Source organism: Calonectris borealis, chromosome Z (assembly GCF_964195595.1).
Source record: "Calonectris borealis chromosome Z, bCalBor7.hap1.2, whole genome shotgun sequence".
Lineage (NCBI taxonomy): Eukaryota > Metazoa > Chordata > Aves > Procellariiformes > Procellariidae > Calonectris > Calonectris borealis.
In genome coordinates, this window is record NC_134352.1 from 63,456,489 (window position 1) to 63,475,567 (window position 19,079).

The 19,079-nt window shown below is 34.8% G+C and overlaps 1 protein-coding gene across 10 annotated transcripts in view; it reads right to left on the reverse strand.

Moving 5' to 3' along the window:
- The window catches only part of TRAPPC13 (trafficking protein particle complex subunit 13), a 31,302-nt gene that overhangs the window by 6,988 nt on the left and 5,235 nt on the right, over window positions 1-19,079 (reverse strand). For 3 of the 10 annotated variants that reach the window (XM_075138313.1, XM_075138308.1, XM_075138317.1), the window contains 11 exons: window positions 17,386-17,454; window positions 16,422-16,521; window positions 15,758-15,842; window positions 14,897-15,024; window positions 14,686-14,758; window positions 11,482-11,526; window positions 7,995-8,012; window positions 5,665-5,798; window positions 4,287-4,485; window positions 1,067-1,167; window positions 35-185 (listed from right to left, as the gene is read on the reverse strand). In XM_075138313.1, the coding sequence (XP_074994414.1) occupies window positions 35-185; window positions 1,067-1,167; window positions 4,287-4,485; window positions 5,665-5,798; window positions 7,995-8,012; window positions 11,482-11,526; window positions 14,686-14,758; window positions 14,897-15,024; window positions 15,758-15,842; window positions 16,422-16,521; window positions 17,386-17,454 (1,103 nt within the window). Of the gene's footprint in view, window positions 1-34; window positions 186-1,066; window positions 1,168-4,286; window positions 4,486-5,664; window positions 5,799-7,994; window positions 8,013-11,481; window positions 11,527-14,685; window positions 14,759-14,896; window positions 15,025-15,757; window positions 15,843-16,421; window positions 16,538-17,385; window positions 17,455-19,079 lie in introns of those variants that run through there. The other 7 variants (XM_075138314.1, XM_075138309.1, XM_075138316.1 and 4 more) reach the window with 4 other exon arrangements.

The following is a 19,079-nucleotide window of genomic DNA, read 5'->3' on the forward strand; positions in this document are numbered from 1 at the left end:
GTTATTTTATAACAAAACTGCTATAACAACTTACTTGCAATCCCTGCACGGAAGACAACAATGTAAGTGCAAGATGGAGGGATGAACTTGGGTGCAGCTTTCCAAGTTGCCTTCCTGAAACTCCACACCAGTGGATGGAATTGGTATTGCACATTTCTAAAACCAGGTCCATAGTCCTTTCACTGCTAGAGGAAATTGAAAAAACAAGAATAAACCTGTGGGCTTTTTTTAAGCATTCAAGGGCTGCACACACGTAAAAGCTTGATTACTTTATTATTCAGGTTACTATTAATCGAGCGTTTATAAATAATTACAAGGCAGCACGCAAGATTTACTGTGATGCGCAGTAATTCAGTTGCATATAGCTTTGTCTGACACGTGTGTCCTGTCATGGGTTTAGCAATACTGGATAGCATCATACTGCTTGCATTTTTCAAGATTTTCATGAGAAGTATCTGTAGGCCAGATACATGCTTTAGTCCCTGGCTTCAACTTCTGTTTAGAATTACTTTATTTAACTGTCACTCTTGCAACCCTTTTATAAAGGGCAACGGTAGCTCCTAACACAAATCAAGTCAAAACATGGACAAAGACTACGGTGATAATATTAGGCAGGCATTGTGCAGTGGTGCAGAACTAGCGGTAAAATCAGACTGGATACAAATGGCATTGATTATTCTGATAAACTTACTTGTAGTTAAAAAAAATCCTATATACACACTCATTTTGTTATTAGATTAACTAAAAAGAACTAAGATAGTTTGTGATTTAAGTATCTTAATCTTAAATGATATTGCAGCCAGTTCCATGGAATTCCACTACAGATTTTTGGCAGTCTCCTAGTTCAAATAGTATTAACAGATCATGATGGAAGTTTTTTTTGTTTCTTTGGGTTTTTTAAAATCATTGTAATCCAAAAGATGTGTTTCAAGTAGTTTCATGTTGCTACAACTCATAGTAAAGACCAGGTTTGAGTTGTTTCAGGAGAAAGTACTGAAAAATGAAACAAAGACAGCCATAACTTACCCACTCAGGAAAAAGCACAAGAATTACATAATGTCATTACCTGCAATTTGTTATTTTACATGTAATGTCAAAAGGTTCTTCCAAATTCACGGTGTCTGGTATTGTCTCCAAAGAAAGCCTTACATCGCCATAACCAGGAGCCTGAGAAGGTACAAGAATGTATGTTCTCAGATGCTGGATAGTAAAGCTGAAGTTTTCACCCACTCAAGTTTTCATTTACTGCAACAAACTTGGAATAAGAGGAATTTGAAGAAAGCAGATTGACTCTTTGTGCTTTTGATCTGTACCCAAATCACAGCAGTGCTCCATCCACTACCGATGACCACCTTCTTGATAGGTTTAACAATTCATTAGACAAGGATGATCTTTACTACTAAGTTTTTCAGATAGTTCACATCCTTGAAGTTTGAATATCCATATACAGTTCCTGAGAAGATCACATTTATTCTAAGACCTCCCTGTTAGGCAGATAACAGATATAGCATGGACAATGTAAGTACAGTTTTCCTGCATAAACCCACCACTATTCCACATTCTAAGAAATAAGAGATTGTCCATTCTCACCATTTCAGTCTTCCAAGCCTCTGCCAAAATAATTAATTGCCACCCGTTAGAAGGGTACATGATATGAACACTTGTCAACTAGCCAATTCTGTCAAGAGCCGAACACATTTCATAAGGTCTGCTAACAAACCTATGATAAATACCCTAGTTACTACCAACTGGGGCTGATTCAAGATGGTAACCTGCAGCTGAAAAGTTTTAGATTTTCAATCCCCACAAATGATAGATTGTAAGGAAAAAACAAGGGAAAAACTTGTACTGCTTGACAAGGCTTAGTTGTGACATATGTTCCAATTCTGCTGATAGAAGGACGCTCTAGTAAAAGTTACATTTACAGCTTGGTTAAAAGATATTCCCAAAGAGGTCCAGAAAGCCCGTGACTGACAGGTTGGGAACAGGTTTTAGTCATGCACAGTTCATTACAGACTGAAGACAGATGACATTTTAGAAAGCATATTAAATTGGACATTAGGGTCCAGAGCAAAGGGATGTAAACCAACGGAGACTTCAGACCAGTCCAGCAACATAAGTTTGGAACCTTTCAAGAAAGAGAAGTAATTATCCAGCAAAAGGATGTGTGCCTGGAAAAACGCACACATTTTCAGCTGTATTAGGTGACAGGAAGGAATCTACTGGAAAAATTATACCCAGTTCCCTAAACAATGGGTAGTTTGCCATAACATTAGACTCTTCTTTTAAGAGAAAAATATTAAGGAAAAAACCCAACAATAAAAGCAGTATTCTTTTATTTTTATAGAGTAAACTTAGTGGCAACTGACCAAATCAAGATAGGATCAGAGCAGAAGAGAAGGTCTAAACCAGTACATATGTGTTGGCCTTAACAATGAGATACCTGCAAGAATTGATGGCTAGAGGTAAAGACCTTACAGTAACACCAAAATGAGGAACGTAGTTTTCATCCAAAAATGAGATAATTGCTCAGAGTATGGAATCAACTACGCAATTCCTTGCTTGTACTACTCAAGAATAATGTTCTTTAACTTTGGACTGGTTCTAGTCTACTCCTGGATTGAATGCCTACTGTGGACATGCATCTGTCTGGTTTAATGTCACCCAAAGAGAATGCAGTTGTGAATTCCAAAGCCACTCCACAAAAAACCCCAAATTACGGTATGTGGGGGTGAGCCCGGATACTTGTTTCAAAAGTGCGTTCCTGATCTGAACCAAAACATTAACAGAGGGGCACAGTGCAGGTAAAATTCTGGGCCTGTGCAGTAAACAATGGTTATAGGGCTAGTAAATGGATTAGGAGGAAAATGACGGAATGTGAAAGCAGCCTAGAAATGAAATAACCTGAGGGCACTTAAAAGATGAGGAGAAGATGAGAGGGAGTTGCCCTGCAACTCAAGGGGGAAATAAAACCCAAAACTGTTTGCTGCTTTTCCAAAGACAGATGTTGCTCAAAGTACACAAAATAGCTCACGCTTCTCTGTTAACCACTAGCACAAAACAACGATGGATGACTAAAACTAATCCTGGAGTGTGGAAGTGTGTTAATCACCACTGTGTTTCAAGTGCAATTCTCAAAGGTTCAACAAGAAGGGATGCAGAGTGAGAGAATGCTGATTTAGGGAGGGAAGAAAAAATCTGTCTTTAAAGAGAAATGATAGGAAAGGTCAGTTGAAAATGGACAGTTTATTAGTTAAAAAACAAGCAAGAAGTTTCAAAGTAACAGGAGTAACTAAGTTTAGAAAAAAGGGCAGTTTCTAATTTGATGGGGTTATACAGATACTTAACACCTCAACTGAAAACAAAGAGAAGTTTTAGTGACTTAGCTGTGAACTTCCAGGATCCAAGTTTGCTTGCCTAGTTCCAAATCAATGTGATTTCCCTACAGAATTGCTTGATTTACTTGAAGATGGGGGCAGGGGGATGGGGGGAGAGACAGAGGCAGAAACCCAATTACAAGCTTTGTTGTAACATTCAATTGTCAGCTTTTTTACTTCTCTTCCATATTACACCACCCTAAATTCAAAAGATGCAAGTCAGGTTTAGGCATTAGAGTAGACAGGCTGTGCAGCTGACTTAAGCAAGCTAGTAATTACAACTTCGAATTCATAAACAATTTCTAAATCAACCAGAATAGAATAGATTCAATCCAAACTGTGGACATGAAAGATAAATAGTATTATCCTACACATAAAAATTGTTACTCAAAGCTAAAACATCTGTATGAATTAGGAGCAGACTTCTGTGTCAACAGCTAGCACACTTAAAGGAGTTCTTTTGTCAGTGCTTTTCAGTTTGTTGCCAAATGGCATCCAAGAAGTTAATTTTATTCTAACCAATGTATTTTGCTACATAGGTTACTTGATTCTGGCAATTCAAGTGCACAATCCATTAAGTTAGGTTGTTCAGTGCTGTGAAAAAAGAAAGAAGCATGTTATGTGCCAGAAAACAAATCCTCAAGAAAACAAAAAATATTGCCATTCACACTTCCAAAAGGAACAAGAATGCTTTTGTTCAGCTACAGTCCCTCTGAATAGTGTTTCTTCCACACTTCACTGACCAAATGTATTAAATAACTTTCTCAAATACGTATAGAAACATGTGAATTCAGAATGAGGTCCAGAAAGTAAGCAGCTTGAACTTTTCCTTCAAGTCATTATTAAATTTTTCATTGAGTTGCCTTAAAAATGGATGCTAAGTTAAATTGATGCTTAAATTAAACTTACCATTCTTTGGAGCTGGCTAGTTTGCAGCCTTCCTCGTTCACCCAGATTAGTTTTCCACACAATGTCTAGTTTACCAATCACTGTTACACCTTTTATTACTCCAGCTTTCTCTGCAAATTCTTGCTTTGGTTTTAGGCAGTATAAGTATTGACGTGTATCCATAGGTTGTAAGTAAGTCCGTGAGCCAAAAGTAGACTCACTAAAAGAAAAAAACATTGGGTCTTAATTTAAACAGTTATTTTCAAGAAGACTTAAGAACCCAACCTTTTTTCCTATCCCTCACCAGTCTTACTCTGTGTGTGTGTGTGTATTTTGTTCATGGCAAAACACATAGATTTTTTTTTGTGTTTTCACAACAGAAAACAATTCTAGAATTTATGTAACATCAAGGACCAAGTGGAAAAAAAACAATTCATCTGAGCCAGAGAGAACTGAGGTGGAAATCCACTTTGCTACATTATAATTTATTATCTGGCATCTTAGCATTTAAACAACGCTGGTAATTTTACTTCTGCTATTTAGTTCCCTCCCAGTAAATCTCAGTGTTATGAGCCTATTAGTTCAGGACAAGAATCATTACAGTGGATGCAAACACTTTGTAAGAACAATGCTCCCCTACGCTGCAGGTGAACCCTTCGACAGGCAAGCAGAAGACAGAATTTGCACTTCAGCCCCCACTGCAGAAGCATCCAAACATCACCTCCTCCAAAAACCCAAGCAACTGCAAAAGCTCTGCAAAGCACAAACAGTCAAAGTTAACTTCTACCCAGATATCACAAGCTTTTGCATCCATAACAGTTTACCGAACACAGTAGAAAACTCTTCTGGTATTTGATGTTTTACTAAGTGACACTACATGACATTTAATTTATTTCAGCATGACAAATTTTTATATTCTGAGATCCTAAAAGGGTGTTCCACCGATTCACCTTGACTGCTGCCTTGCTAGATCTTGATTAGAAAAATTGAAAACAGACCAGTCTACTAGAAGGAAGCAAGGACAAGTCAGATGGCTCCTGTAAGGCTAACTACATATGCACAGATCAAGTCAGAAGCAGATGTGGGCTAAATTTTATACAGGAGATACTGAAGTAATAGTATGTTTTCATGTTACCATGTCATCCAAGTTATCAATTGTTTGAGGACTAAGCTTGGGATTTCTCTACTAGGTAGAATTATGAAGTTTTAAGAATAGTTTCTATAAAAAGAAAACTGTAACAGCTTTTCCAGCTGAACACATAACAGGAATTCGATCTTTTTAATCAAGCAAAGAAGTACAATCCTTCCGTGACAGAAAACTCACTCACTGTAATGCTTATATCTCATGAAATCATAATGCAAAGAGTTTCCAAGTCAAACATCCTGAATCTGAACATACCTTTCCCCTGCCGTGTCAACTGTGTTCAGTTCTGCAACATTGTACATCATAGACGGCTCTAAAGAAACCTTCTCCATAAACATTGGAGAGGTAGTGATATTCTGAATCTGAGCTTCCAGAAATACTTCATCTGTCTGAAAAAAAAAACAAAAGTGCAAGTTCATGAAAAGGTGATTAGTGTTATTAAAAAGAGTAGACAGTCCTATTGTTAAAAAAAAAAATAAAGTCACATGTGTTTAGTTCATGCCTGCAAATCAAATTAATTAATGCAAGAAAAAACCTTAATCCCAGTAACAATAGGAGCAAAAGTGTTAGTCAATAGGTATCTTGCCAAACAATGGATGTGGGATAATTTCTATGTTCTAGCTATTGCTTATTTGTAATGCATCAGATCTCCACTTCCCAAGACTTTCTTCAACTCAATAGCAACTCAAGTCTTAATCCGTATTATTAGAAAAGAAAAAATAGAATAAATGGTAGGGAATTGCAGTGCACAACGACATGCCATGCCAGATTACTAGTGCATCAAGCTGTATAAAAAAAATTAAAATAAGTGTGTGTGTTTAACTGAAGTAAAACAGTTCAGGTACATGCTCTGAGACTTTATTATTATTGTGAAACATTGATGTACTGGCTGAAAGCAAAAACCAGCCTCCTCTCCGAGTCAGCTGCATCCTGCCAATGGTTACCAATATAATATGCATCCAACAATTTAACTGGTGTTTTACCTCCTAAATATCCTGTAAGACATACGTGTTAAACAAAGCTAATGCCTGAAGATGGTATATAAGGACAATTCTAGTACAGGAATGAAAGCTACAGACTGTTAAACTTCAGATACTGAAAAACCATGGAACTAGAGGTGGTTTTGCCTCACTGCTTCTGTGGAAGTGCAGACCAGTGAAGTCACTTTGCAGCTCTAAAATCTCAGGATAGGATAATTACAGAAGGCTCAGTCTACTAGAGATATGAGCCCCTGGTGAAGTGAAAAACAAAACCAAAGAAGTGCCAATTAAAAAAAAGGAGGGGTACCAAATCTGCATTTACAAGAGTTATTGATTCAGGCAGTTGGACTAGATGATCGTTGTAGATCCCTTCCAACTGAAATATTCTATTCTATAAATTCAGTATGAAGCAGTTTAAATATTTTGTTATGATAAATAAAAGTATTTTTATGGGGAAGGTGGAAGGAAGCTTACAGTTTCTTTTTAATCAGTGTAAATAAATGACTTCATTATACAAATGCAGTCCTGCTTGTAAATTACAAAATAAAAATGGGACAAAATAGTCAAAATATTTTTAGTCTCAAAAGGCATCGTGTTAGAAGGAGAAATACAGAATGGTACTGGAACTATTTGTTGTGCCTTATAAACATGTTAAATACAAACCAGATGACAGCTTCTGTAGAGTAATGAAAACTGTGCAAGGTCCATGGGTTATGGACAGCCCTCACACTTGCAGAAGGAGCTGGAAATAACCCCAACTAAAACATGGCTCTCAGTAATCATTACTACTACCACCTGACTGTCACTTAAATTGATACTGTTTATATCCCATAAATCCATTGCTCAAAGTGTCCACTTGCCCAAATTTTAGTTGTTTTCAATGCAGCAACCATAGGCAGAAATTTAGAAAAAGCCAATTTGAAAGTGAAAAGAAAAAACAAGCAGCATAATGAAAAAGCAAGTTAGTTTTGTGTTATTCCTAAGTTGGTTTAATATCACATGGTTTTAAAATAAAAAAAAAAAACCTTAAGTACTGCAGAAGAATGCAGTTTATTTTAATACAAGGCACACCTTAAAGTGAAATCAGACTGCCGAAGTATTATACTAACTCATCAACTGTTACATGCAGTTAAGAGTTGGAAAGTGCAGTTCCAGCTAGCAAAAGGAAGGAAGAACATCCAACTGCTGCTCTCTCCTCAAACCCACTGTCTCCACCAACCAGACGTGAAAAGTTCTGTCACAGCTTACACAAGCAGTGCTGTAGTAAAACCTACATTTCTATGGGTCAAAAGCAGGAAAATTTTAGAGGGATTATTTTCAAATAATTAATCTAGTCGAATTTTGGTGAGGTATTTTATAGGGGGAACCCCAGAAGCAAGAGTCTGTAATCATCAACTTTTAGTTTCAACAATGGGTATTAAAGAAAGAGCTAACCATTTAAATGATTAGCTGAACGTATAAAGATGAGAAAACATCAGTTCATGATATGCAGAACAAACATTGCTTTTCCATTATGTTTTTAAAAGAATGTCAACAACAAGCACAGAGACAGATAGAGGCAATTAAAAAAGCATACATATTCATAAAAAAATAAATAAAAATTACCACAGAACTGAGGTCACTCTAATGGGAAAATAAAAAAAGAACACATTAGAGAAATTAGGGTTAAATGTTAAAGAAAAAGGAGGCTAACTTTCAAACAAAATGCATTTCTGCATTTTTTTGCACCATCTAAACAAGATAGCATTAGTAAGACAGAAACGTAAATAAAAATGGATGCAAACAAGGATGACAACTACATTTCTAATAAGTTATAGCTAGTATGGTTACATGGTTTACTAGCTTTGCTTCAAAACCAATCCAAAGTAGAGCCTAAGTCACAGATAAGATATGGTAGAACAAACTGACCCCCAAAAAAGAGTTAGTTTTTGAGCAAGTTTAAAGCTTGTCCTGAACTTAAATCCATGCAATGGGTTGTATATGAAATGGAAAAACAGTCCCTGACATTTTACAGATAATTTGAAGTATCCACATATATAAGCTCTCAAAATAAAAGTAACGTGTTAATGCGTTCTAGCAAAGCTACAATACTGCAGCTTATAACAAAATTTGGCATAATATAATCAGGAAAAACTCTTTTTTGAATATCCATCATTCCAAACCCCCAACTTTAATCGCAAATTTTCTTTTCTTAAGTGTCTGCATATTTCTCTCCCTACACATGTTTGCAGGAACAAAACCTTTTACAGATCCTTTTCCAAGGCACACCAAAGTCAGTGAGAGACTTTCTATAGACCAGGGCAGGTTATTCAATCTCAGGACTGCAGCAGGTTAGGGTGATAGGGCATGCATTCTATGCACGAGTTTCAGTGATCAATTTGATTTGGATCAATACGAGCAACAAGCAAGAAAATTAAGGTTCAGCATCATTCCCTGCCTTAGAAAAAATGAAATTATGAATTACAATTTCTAGTAGAAATAATTTTAGTGACAGACTTTATGAATAGATAGCATCACATCTGTAATATTACTGGTAACAGTTTAACTGGTTAGTCAACTTTTAAAGACCTTTAGTTAACTAATAACTGACACATACCAATTTCTTTTTCTCCCCTGCTCCCAAGGATAACAGTCTTTCTTAATATTCAGGATGAAGGTCTTGGTGCTTTGACAGCAATGTAGTATCACATACAATATCTAACCAAAGACTTATTTCTAGGTTTTTTAATTTTATTTGACTTCTCTGGTCACAACACATAGCAGCACAGAAACGAAATATGAATGGTACTGTATCAGTTTGCTAGGCAAATGAAAATTGCTCAGTTAATATAATCCAAAATCTTAAAAAAAATTTTTTTTTCAGTCAATCATATGGATACTATGGTAATGGGATTTGCATAAATTCCTGAACAGGAAGAACAAAAGCCTTTTAAAACATTTACGGGGCGGAGGGGGGGGAGAGCGCAACCAAAACCAAAAAAACATAAATACCAGCCCAGACACCAAAGCTTCTCATAGATCTTTATCATAAGGAATTGGTGGCTAATTGAGGAATGAAGTTTAAGTCCCTTATCAAGGCCAGTCAGTAAAACAATATTGTAAGAAAAGAATACTTTTGACCTATGTAAAAAGTTTGCCAACAATTTATCTTGAAGAAGTTTTTACTTCTATTCATTATGAAGTGTTTCAGCACAAAACAAAATTTACACGTGAAATATACACTAGAGACAGCAACATTTAATTTGTCTCTCTTTCCCCTATCACATATTTTCTGTCTGAAACAATAATATAATCCACGCACAAAATGGAAGTTTATTTTGTTCCCAATTAGAGGAACTACCTAGTTTCTTAGGATTATTTTTGTTCTTAAATCACAGCAGCAGACATTTCCAGACATTCGCAGTTACAGATAACACCAGTTCTATTAAGCACTCGACCAGTGGTATGTGCTTATGTTCCGACCCTACTCAGGTATCTCACACCTGTTCAACCTAAGGACTGAAGCCTGTGGCCTAGATACATGTACCAAGATATTTTTAGGAAAATGTTTTTCTCTTTTCCTGTGTACTATGATATTTATATTGCTTATGACCTATGCCTTGATTTATCCTCCCTCTAAATAAATTACAGGCTATATATCAAATGTCTCATAATTTACATGCTATTCATTCACAGCAGAGAGAAAATCTTTATGGAAAGTTTCCTGCACAACTCTGAACAAGACAGATCTTTGCATCTGGAATCCTCATTGGTAGACCAGAAATTCTTCTGTGTTACTTTTCCTTTCTGTTTTCTCTATTGATACTGTCAGGAAGGGAAAGAAATACACCTTTCACACCTCTATAGCCATAAACTTGCATGATGAACCCCAGGTGTGACTACGATGGAGATAAATAGAACAATAGATTTGCAGATTCTCTGCTTTTCTACATGCAAATTCATAGCACATATATCCTATCGTTACAAACAATGAGGAGAGCAAAGTGTTTTCTACTTAGCTTAACGTAAGTTATTTTTCAAATCACCAAAATTCCATATATTTTCTTCTCCTCTCACTGACACTGTGGTCTTTTTTCTCCCATCTACTATTCACTGCAACACAAAACACTTATAACTTTGCTTTGTCTTTTAAACTATTTCAAACAAACTGTTTAAGAATACTAATGAAGGTTTTCAACCAAATGACTAGCAGTGTAATAGTTGACCATATTTCAGATGTTATGGAAAAAGTTTAATACTCATAATGGAAGCTCTCAAAGTACTTTGCAAGTATCAGTCTGAACTTTGTAAAAACAATACAGAATACGATGGTCACAAAATTAAGCTACTTGCTCACTATTACAAAGCAGGTAAGTGGTAATGATGGAAACAAACGTCCTAACTTCCTATGTAATGAGATATCGTAAAAGTTTATACCCTACAACAGACCTATATAATACACATATCCACAGGGAATGTCTACAAGTAAAAAGAATGCTATATGTTATTTAACCTTCAGTTACAATTCTTCCTAAAAACAGATGCCTAAGTATGTCCAAATAAATATAAAAGGCACATGTAAGGTCATTTAGTTTTGAAGCACTGTGTGTAAACTGCCACAAACCTAAAAACTAAATTATTGAGCAGAGGGCTCATATTTACATTTAAATGTGCAATTTAAATTTAAATGTCCCCAATGTAAATATGACCCCTCTGTTCAATAATTTAAATTTCCCCAATCTGGTAAATTATTATCTGCTTTGTGAACAATCAATCACCCTTACAATAAGTACTTAGCCTAAATATGCAAGCAATAATTGAAAGTATTTGAGCTCATGGGAAAGCAGAAAATATGCAAAATTGTCAGTCAGTTGCATTAAGGTCCTGACATGTCTGCCTTAGTTACCATCTCTTTCCCCCCTTCATCAAAAGTATATCTATTTTTAAACTAAATGATATAAACCCACCACCTAATTTTTTCCCTTTAGAACTGATCATCTTTCTCAGAAACCTGTGTACTTAAGAAGCTCTTCAAAATTAATCTAACCCCCTAATATGAAGTAATAAACCCAGCACACCAAAACAAACCCAAATACACACAGCTCTCACTTACCTCAGCATTGTAGAATTTGGTTTTCACATCTAGCGGTTTAAGAACCTGAATGAAACGGAAAAAAGACAGATGGACAATTGGTTTCTCAGACAACTTCAGCATAAACTGTTTATAAGTGCTAGGATCTTCACTAAAGTGTTATTTTTCTTTTTGATCTTACACAGAACAGGTGCATAATGGAATATATGATACAATCAGCTCAGCTAAAACCTCACAATTCAGAGTACATACTTGCTGCTTCTTATTTGCATACTTGACTGGTTTGCTACTAAGCAGTTTTCTCAGATCAAAAACAAATACTTCTCCCCACCACTGGCCTCTTATGAAATCAGACAAATCCAGTGTACTAAGTAGATCTATGTCTTTAAAATAACATTACACCCAGCTTGTATCCTGAAGAGGTCTGCACTTGCTTTCAAGAGTGAGTAAGAACCATGTAATATTTACAAGTCCTTCAGTGTTCTGCAGCAAACAAAAGTTTCTGAGGGCTTCTCTAAAAATAAATGAAATAGAGAACTATTCATGTGATTAGCTTAAGCAACAAACCATTACTAGGTTGCGCTTCCTTCTTGAAAATGCAACTCTTACAAGAAATAAAAAAGCCAATAAATAATTTTAATCCCATAAGATTAAATCAGCAAGAGAAAACAATTTTATGATGTAAAAGGTGATAATGAAGTGTAGGTTCTTAAGTGCTTGAATTTTGTGCATAAAGCCACTACAGTTAACACATTCAAATATGAAATGGATGTACACTGATGTAACTGAAAGAAATAATCTTCTATTATACTTGCAAGGAAACAAATTTAAATTATCTTGCTGAAGACACTTATTTCCCTTTATACAGGGAAACTTTTCTTTTGTTTACATATAAGTGTACTGCATCCTGAGAGGCCCCTAAAGTTCTAAGTTGTGAACAAAATTTTTTAGCCCTGAAGAATTCAAGATTAAAAAGTAGTCTTCACAGAGATTTTTGCATTATAACAAGCATAATGTTCAAATCTTTCAAGTAATCATAACTCTCTCTCTCTCTCATCAGGAAAAAAAAGCCAAAATTTTAATTTAGGTGTTTGTAGGTTGAGTGTTTTTTTCCACAAAATGTTTTGCTTCAGTGAGCTTCTTATTAATTTCCCTAAATGGTGATGTTTTCTCTCTCTGATAAACAAAGTCTTTCCATTCATTCCAGTAAATTTCAAGTGGCATTCCAGTAAAAATCATATCATTATTGCGAGGTTCACAAAACCTCCCCCCCCCAAACCAAACACAACCAAATCTTAGAAAGAATCATTCCTTCTCCATATAAACATAATGGTTTTGAAAGCTTTGGAAAAATAAGGTACTATTGATTAGTATTAAGCTACATATAATGGTTGAAAAAGAAGCTGTTTAAAACCAACTGTAACACCAGTTCCACTTAAAAAATTGTAGAAAACATAACGGAAAAAGTTGACAATCTGTCGAAGAGAAAATGTTTTTTTTTTTTTAATTATAAAATAGTTGGTGGCACCTCGATCACTAGCAGCCATCGATTCCCATTGTAAAGACATTGTTCAGTTTTCTGTAACATTTCTTTTTGTTTGTTCTCAGATTTTCTAGCTGGTGTCTCCATGTCAAATTTAAAAAATAAGAACCAAAATTGCTCAGTGAAGTGTTTTTCTCATAATGAATCAGAGAGTATTTATAGAATGGTGTTAAAGTGTATATATACTTTTTGAGAAGCTTTCATGCTTCCTTCTTTGAAGGATACAAAGACAGATAGTTGGCCTTAGCTATTTTGACATTAAATTTGCATGTGTTGGATTCAGTTAAAAACCACAGAAATTACAATATGCATATAGACCCCTGAAAAATGTGCACAAATAAGCTTCCACGTCAAATCTAAAGGAGACAAATTGATATCTTGAACAAGGCTGTGGCAAGAACAAGGGTAGGGAAGGGAGAGAAGATGAGAACTGGAAACCTGCAGATGCATACGTTAGTGATCAGAGAAAGCCTAGGGGAGATAGCAGGACAGTGGGACAGAATACTGAACTCCTGGGGGACAAAGAATGGAGAAACTGAAAGGGAAACAGTTTCACAAGGAGAGCAAGACAAAACACACAAAGATGAAAATCAGCTTCAATAAAGATGAAGAAACACTGCAGAGTTTCTGGCTTCAGAGGAGAATATAACATGGAAATTGATATGGAATGATTTTCCCTAGGTTTGTCTGGAAACACCCTTGACTAATCAACACCTGCCATTTCAAGGCCATACTAATAGCACTCGGGTGTTCCTTGTCTGTAGCGCATGGCAATTTAGCCTTCTAAAGACTGAAATGCTTTTTTCTGAAGTATCTAGCTAGAACACTAGAAAAGAGCAAAATGAAATCACCTGCAACTTGCAAAAGATACAGGTCTCAATTATATAATGCTCCTGTATTGCCAGACACTCTGTGAGAGCATCTAAAAATGTATTCAGTAAAGCATGTTGCCTAATCCTACATTCTATGGGAAAGAGCCCACAATTATCCAAGTCTCAGCATATTTCTCTAAAAAATAAACATCCTTTAAATACACAGCTAAAACAGACTCTTTCCTGCCAGAACCAGTTCACAGAGAACAGTAATTTCCTGCTTTCCTCAGTTTCTCTAATCTCAAGTCTTGAAATTTGTGTGATGGAACAAAAGGTTTCAACTCAATCAATTACATCTGTGGATATTAGTCAGATATAACACATTAGACTTCTTTGCTTAGTTTCCTTTAAAAAACAAACCATTAAGTTCCAATTTAAAAAAGGTTACACACACTAAAAGAAAACTCAGAATTTTACAATTTTACAAACTCAAGGGTTAGATGTGTCAAAGCCAGAATGAACAATATTTGTTCTGTTTAAAAATAATCATAAAGCTGGCTGCTATAAAAAAATTTTTTTTAAAAGAGTAGATTTTTCTTTCTCAATAAATGAATAAAAATTATAAGATTTTATATTTATTATTTCTGAATTGTTTAACTGCTAATTAAATTTATTATTTCTGAATTGTTTAACTGTTACTAATTAGAAACCATGAGCTCATGTGAAGTTTGAAGCGACGGGTTTTATCAGTTCACTTTTAAAAGTTAAACAGATTTTTATTATGTAGAAATGCTTTTGAAGTATCAAATGTTTTAAAATGTTTTTTCCAGATTCACCCACTTATTAAAAATAGAATACTTTGTGCAATACCTGAAATTTGAAGAACTTTCTGAAGTACATCTTCTCTCCTGTCTGTGTAGTGTAGCTTACTGCACAAACTAAGCTGAAAGAAACAATTTTTTAAAAAATAATTTTGAATTACTTAAAATTTTGTACCTATATTAAAGCAGCAAGAGAATAGCGTGCATGTGCTGCAGTTTCATTTAAGCTCATTTCATCACAGAAAAATTTAAAACCTTACATGTGTGTTCCTATCTCCTTTACTTCATGATGGATCACATCATCAATGCAACAGTCAGGTTTAAGTTCTGCGACTGCAGCACTAGAAGCTGAAAGGTTCAAGCGCTGAGAACTTGTCTGAAGGTCAGCCTGAGGACAGAAAAACAAAGCATTGGTTAGAACTGCAGCTGCTTAAAGCAATATAAAGAAAAATAATTTATGTTATGAAGTACTAGGTTTCACTGAGCATTTTGTACCCCATATGCTTTTATACATATAATATAATTAAGATATGTTAAGATGATGAAATACTTGTCAAAGCTAAAGACAAGTTCTAAAATACACATAAACGGTACAATCCTTTAACATGAAGCTTAAAAAATGTCTATTTACTTTTTACATTGAGTTCCACAATGACTTCTGGAATTTCTATTCTCAACGTATTATTTGTTCAGCAGAAAAAGCCCAAAAAAATAATGCACTAGAAAAGAACTCATTTAAAATATAAGCAAAATACAAGTCAATGCATGCTTTACAGAGACTTGCTTTGATGACCTCATTGAAAGCACAAGTAAGCTAATATAGCTCCAATTTTTTAGCTGTGGAAGTTCTGCTACACCAATTCTCCAGAGAAGCTTTGTAACATATCCATTTTTTTGATACAATCCTAGTTTTTCATTTTAATCTTTAAATATTTTATCATAATTTCTATTTTTATGCCTTATTGTTTCCAATTTCCAGGTATATTTTCTGGATTGGAAAAAGTGACAGATAATTCCTGAAGTCTGTATGTTAGCATTAAACATACAAGATATTGTCAGAAAACATACTCAACATATTTTATTTTTTTATAAATCCAGTAAGTAGATTTATCTTCACATACCTTCACCAGTATGTCCTTGACAACTTGATTACTATCATTGTGTACACTAATGTAACTGGAAAATGTCTCTCCCAGAAATATATTTCTGTGGTTAAAAAAAAAAAAGTTTAGTAGCAGTTATTTAAAAAAATACAGAACATTTCACTGAAACCTCTTTAAGTTCTAATTAAAATACACACACACACACACACGTGTTTGCCAGATCAAATCCTAAAAGTATGTTGGCATTTTCACACCCATGCTTCTAAATGTCATCCTTCTAAGACAAACAAATTTAAAAGAGAACAAACAATCAGAATGTTTTTCTAGATAAAAATCTGAGAAGAATAAGAAGATAGCTTACAGTACCCACAAAAATCAATGTAGTAAACTCTATTAGTATAAGATGTGGTTTATAGTAGTGCATTACGTTAGAAATTCACCTACAGCTGCAAATTTCTTTCAACTTTCAATCCTTATTACATTGTCAGGCTACAGACAACGAACAGCAGGCAGCACATATTTATATATTATGTCACATAATAAATCAAGCCACAGATTATTTTTAAAATCATTCAACACCTCATTGCATAACAATGCTGTTCAAAAAGAAAGAAAAGTAATAAACACATTATCATTAAACGAATCCTAAATCTGCATGTTAGTTACAATAATCCATTCTTACCCAAAATTTTGAGGCAAAGTCAGCATTTCTCCTAGCATCAAAGTTTCTGCTCCCTTTACAGTAGAAGGATCATCTTTCATGAGCTGGTTAAATAGATTACCTGTAGAAACATCAAACTGCTAGTATCTAAATATTTGCTAAGTCTAAAGCTTTGACTACATTTAAGTTATGACAATCACTTTTTTAGATGTCATTTATTTTAGACATACTTATTTTACAGACGACTTGTTTAGGGATGAAACACACATCTATAGGCCTGCCTATAAATTATAACTTACTTCCAGGCACTTGTGTCCAATAAATCATTCAGTATACATACCGAAGGGCACAATCCCAAAGGCATTGCTCAAATTAACATTAAACTTTAAGGGAAATTCTGTCCCAGTTAAAGCACATTACATAACAAAACTAATCAACCCCACTTACTTTCTTACCCTGCTTGCTTTTTATTTCCACACAATCCTCTTTTCTTGAGTCTTTCCTTTGCCTCTTTCTTATACTTGACTCCTAGACTGCAACTACTACTGGGAGACAACCCAGGGATTTCCAATTTATGACTGTACACCAAGCATAACACAATTCAAAACAGTGATTCTTGCAAAATAATTTTCCATAGAACATTCATGTGTTGGTTCTAATTATTAGGGCATTTTCTCCAGATAAAGAAGATAGTAACGCCAAACTTTCTACAATTACACACTTCGCTCTGACAACTGCCTTCCATCTTGTATGTTAATTGCTCAGACCTCGAGGTCACATGTTTGCAATATCATCACCAAGCTTTCAAAGTTGTACAGTGCACCTTGGTAATTTCCTATACCCATTACCAAACATAAAATACATTGCTGTTTCAGATTACAGTCTATGGGAGGTCGTAAGACTCCTCTGCCATCTAAGTCTCAAATGCTCACATTGCTTAAACCTGGTAAAATGTACATAATAATCAGGCATAGAAAAGACATACCTGGCAAATCTCTTTCTTCACAAGTCACTGGAATATTAGTGAATAAAGTAGGTTTTGTTAGCCTCATCACTGCAAAAATCAGAAAATAAACCATAGGTCAATGAAACAAGTATTTTAAAATTTATTTAATTTATTTTTTTTTAAAGTATAATTTTGTCTCCTTCCATCAAAAAAGCCCACTACCACCAAATCTTAGCCTGAAAAAGGGTAACACCTTTTTGGATCACCTGGCCTTTCTCAATATAAGAAACTCCCTGCTCCTCTGAAGATCCAAGAGCACTGGTGATGCCATTGCTCCCTCTTGCTTTATTCCCCTGGTGCACTAACATCTGCTTTCAATCTTATGTGCTAAAGGCCTTATTATACCTGTCACAGTGTTAAATGCTTTGTGAACTTCAGGAGAAGTATACCAGTTTCATTTTTTTGTGGACTCTTCTAGGCTAAGCACCTGTTCTGCGATCCTGGTTGCTCTACAATGGGACATAATGACTAATACGGGACCTTTCAGTCAAACTCCAGTCTATAAGGAATTGCATTTACACCCTAATCTCCAAAACATAGGCAAGTAAGAGTTACAAATCTAAAAGCCTACAACCACTTTTTCTTTTAGTCACAAACTTTAAACTCAAACCAGCAAAACCATCACAGGAACAGACAAAAAAACTATTTTATTGCTACTGACAAAATCAAAACCATTGAGATCTTGCTATTAAAAAAGCTCTACTTCAAAAAAGTGGGATTTTCAAAGCCTATTTTAACTCAGAATACTCAAAATTACATGATTTTTAGTTGTTTTACAGATTTAAGATGTTACTTCTTAAAAGAATTCCTCCCTATTCATATAAACCAATGGTCTAATCTTGCATATAGCTTCCCATGAAAGCATTCACAAGAAACAAAGTTGAGCATTTGTAACCTTAGGAATTGATCTGAATATGTAAAAATCACTGATTTGTTTTCTCATTGAAACTTAACAGACATAAAACCATATAATTTCTAAAAAACCCTAAAACTAAAAAATAAAATAAAAGAATTTCTCTTGACTGCAACAAGTTAATCAACATCCTTGCACTGATACATGTATTGTGCTTTTATCTTTATTGTACTTTTGTACCGCTTACATGTCCGGTCCATTATTTCCAGTTGTGTAAAATATTCAATTATTTCGGTATACATTTGGGTGTAGTGTGCTGTATTAGTTCACAAGAACTTACACTACCATACAGCAGACCTATGCAAGTTAGCATCGACACAAACCTCAGTTTTGAGATTGAAATTTTACCTTAAAAAACGTAATACATTCTCTTTCTTATGGTGAAAAGTTGAAAAGCATGACCTCTGAAGGCTTAGAACCGTGAGGTAAACAAAAAGCCCCAAAATATACAAAACAGAGTAAATGGACAACCAGATTCAACATGGAAAATGAAAAAGATAAATACTGAATTATACATGAATATGAACTAAGCATTTTTGGAACAGTTCAAAATGAAAGTCTGGATTTCAGCTTGTACATTGTAATAATTCTGTAGAGAAATGTAATAATTCTGTAGAGAAACCAAATGTGGTCTTCACTTTTTATTACATGACAGTTATCCAGCTGAGGTGCTCACAGCTGGCAGTGCATGTATCATTATTTGCATTCAAACCAACGCAAAGTGGCAGAAAGCTGACAGTTACTACTGAAGAGTGACACC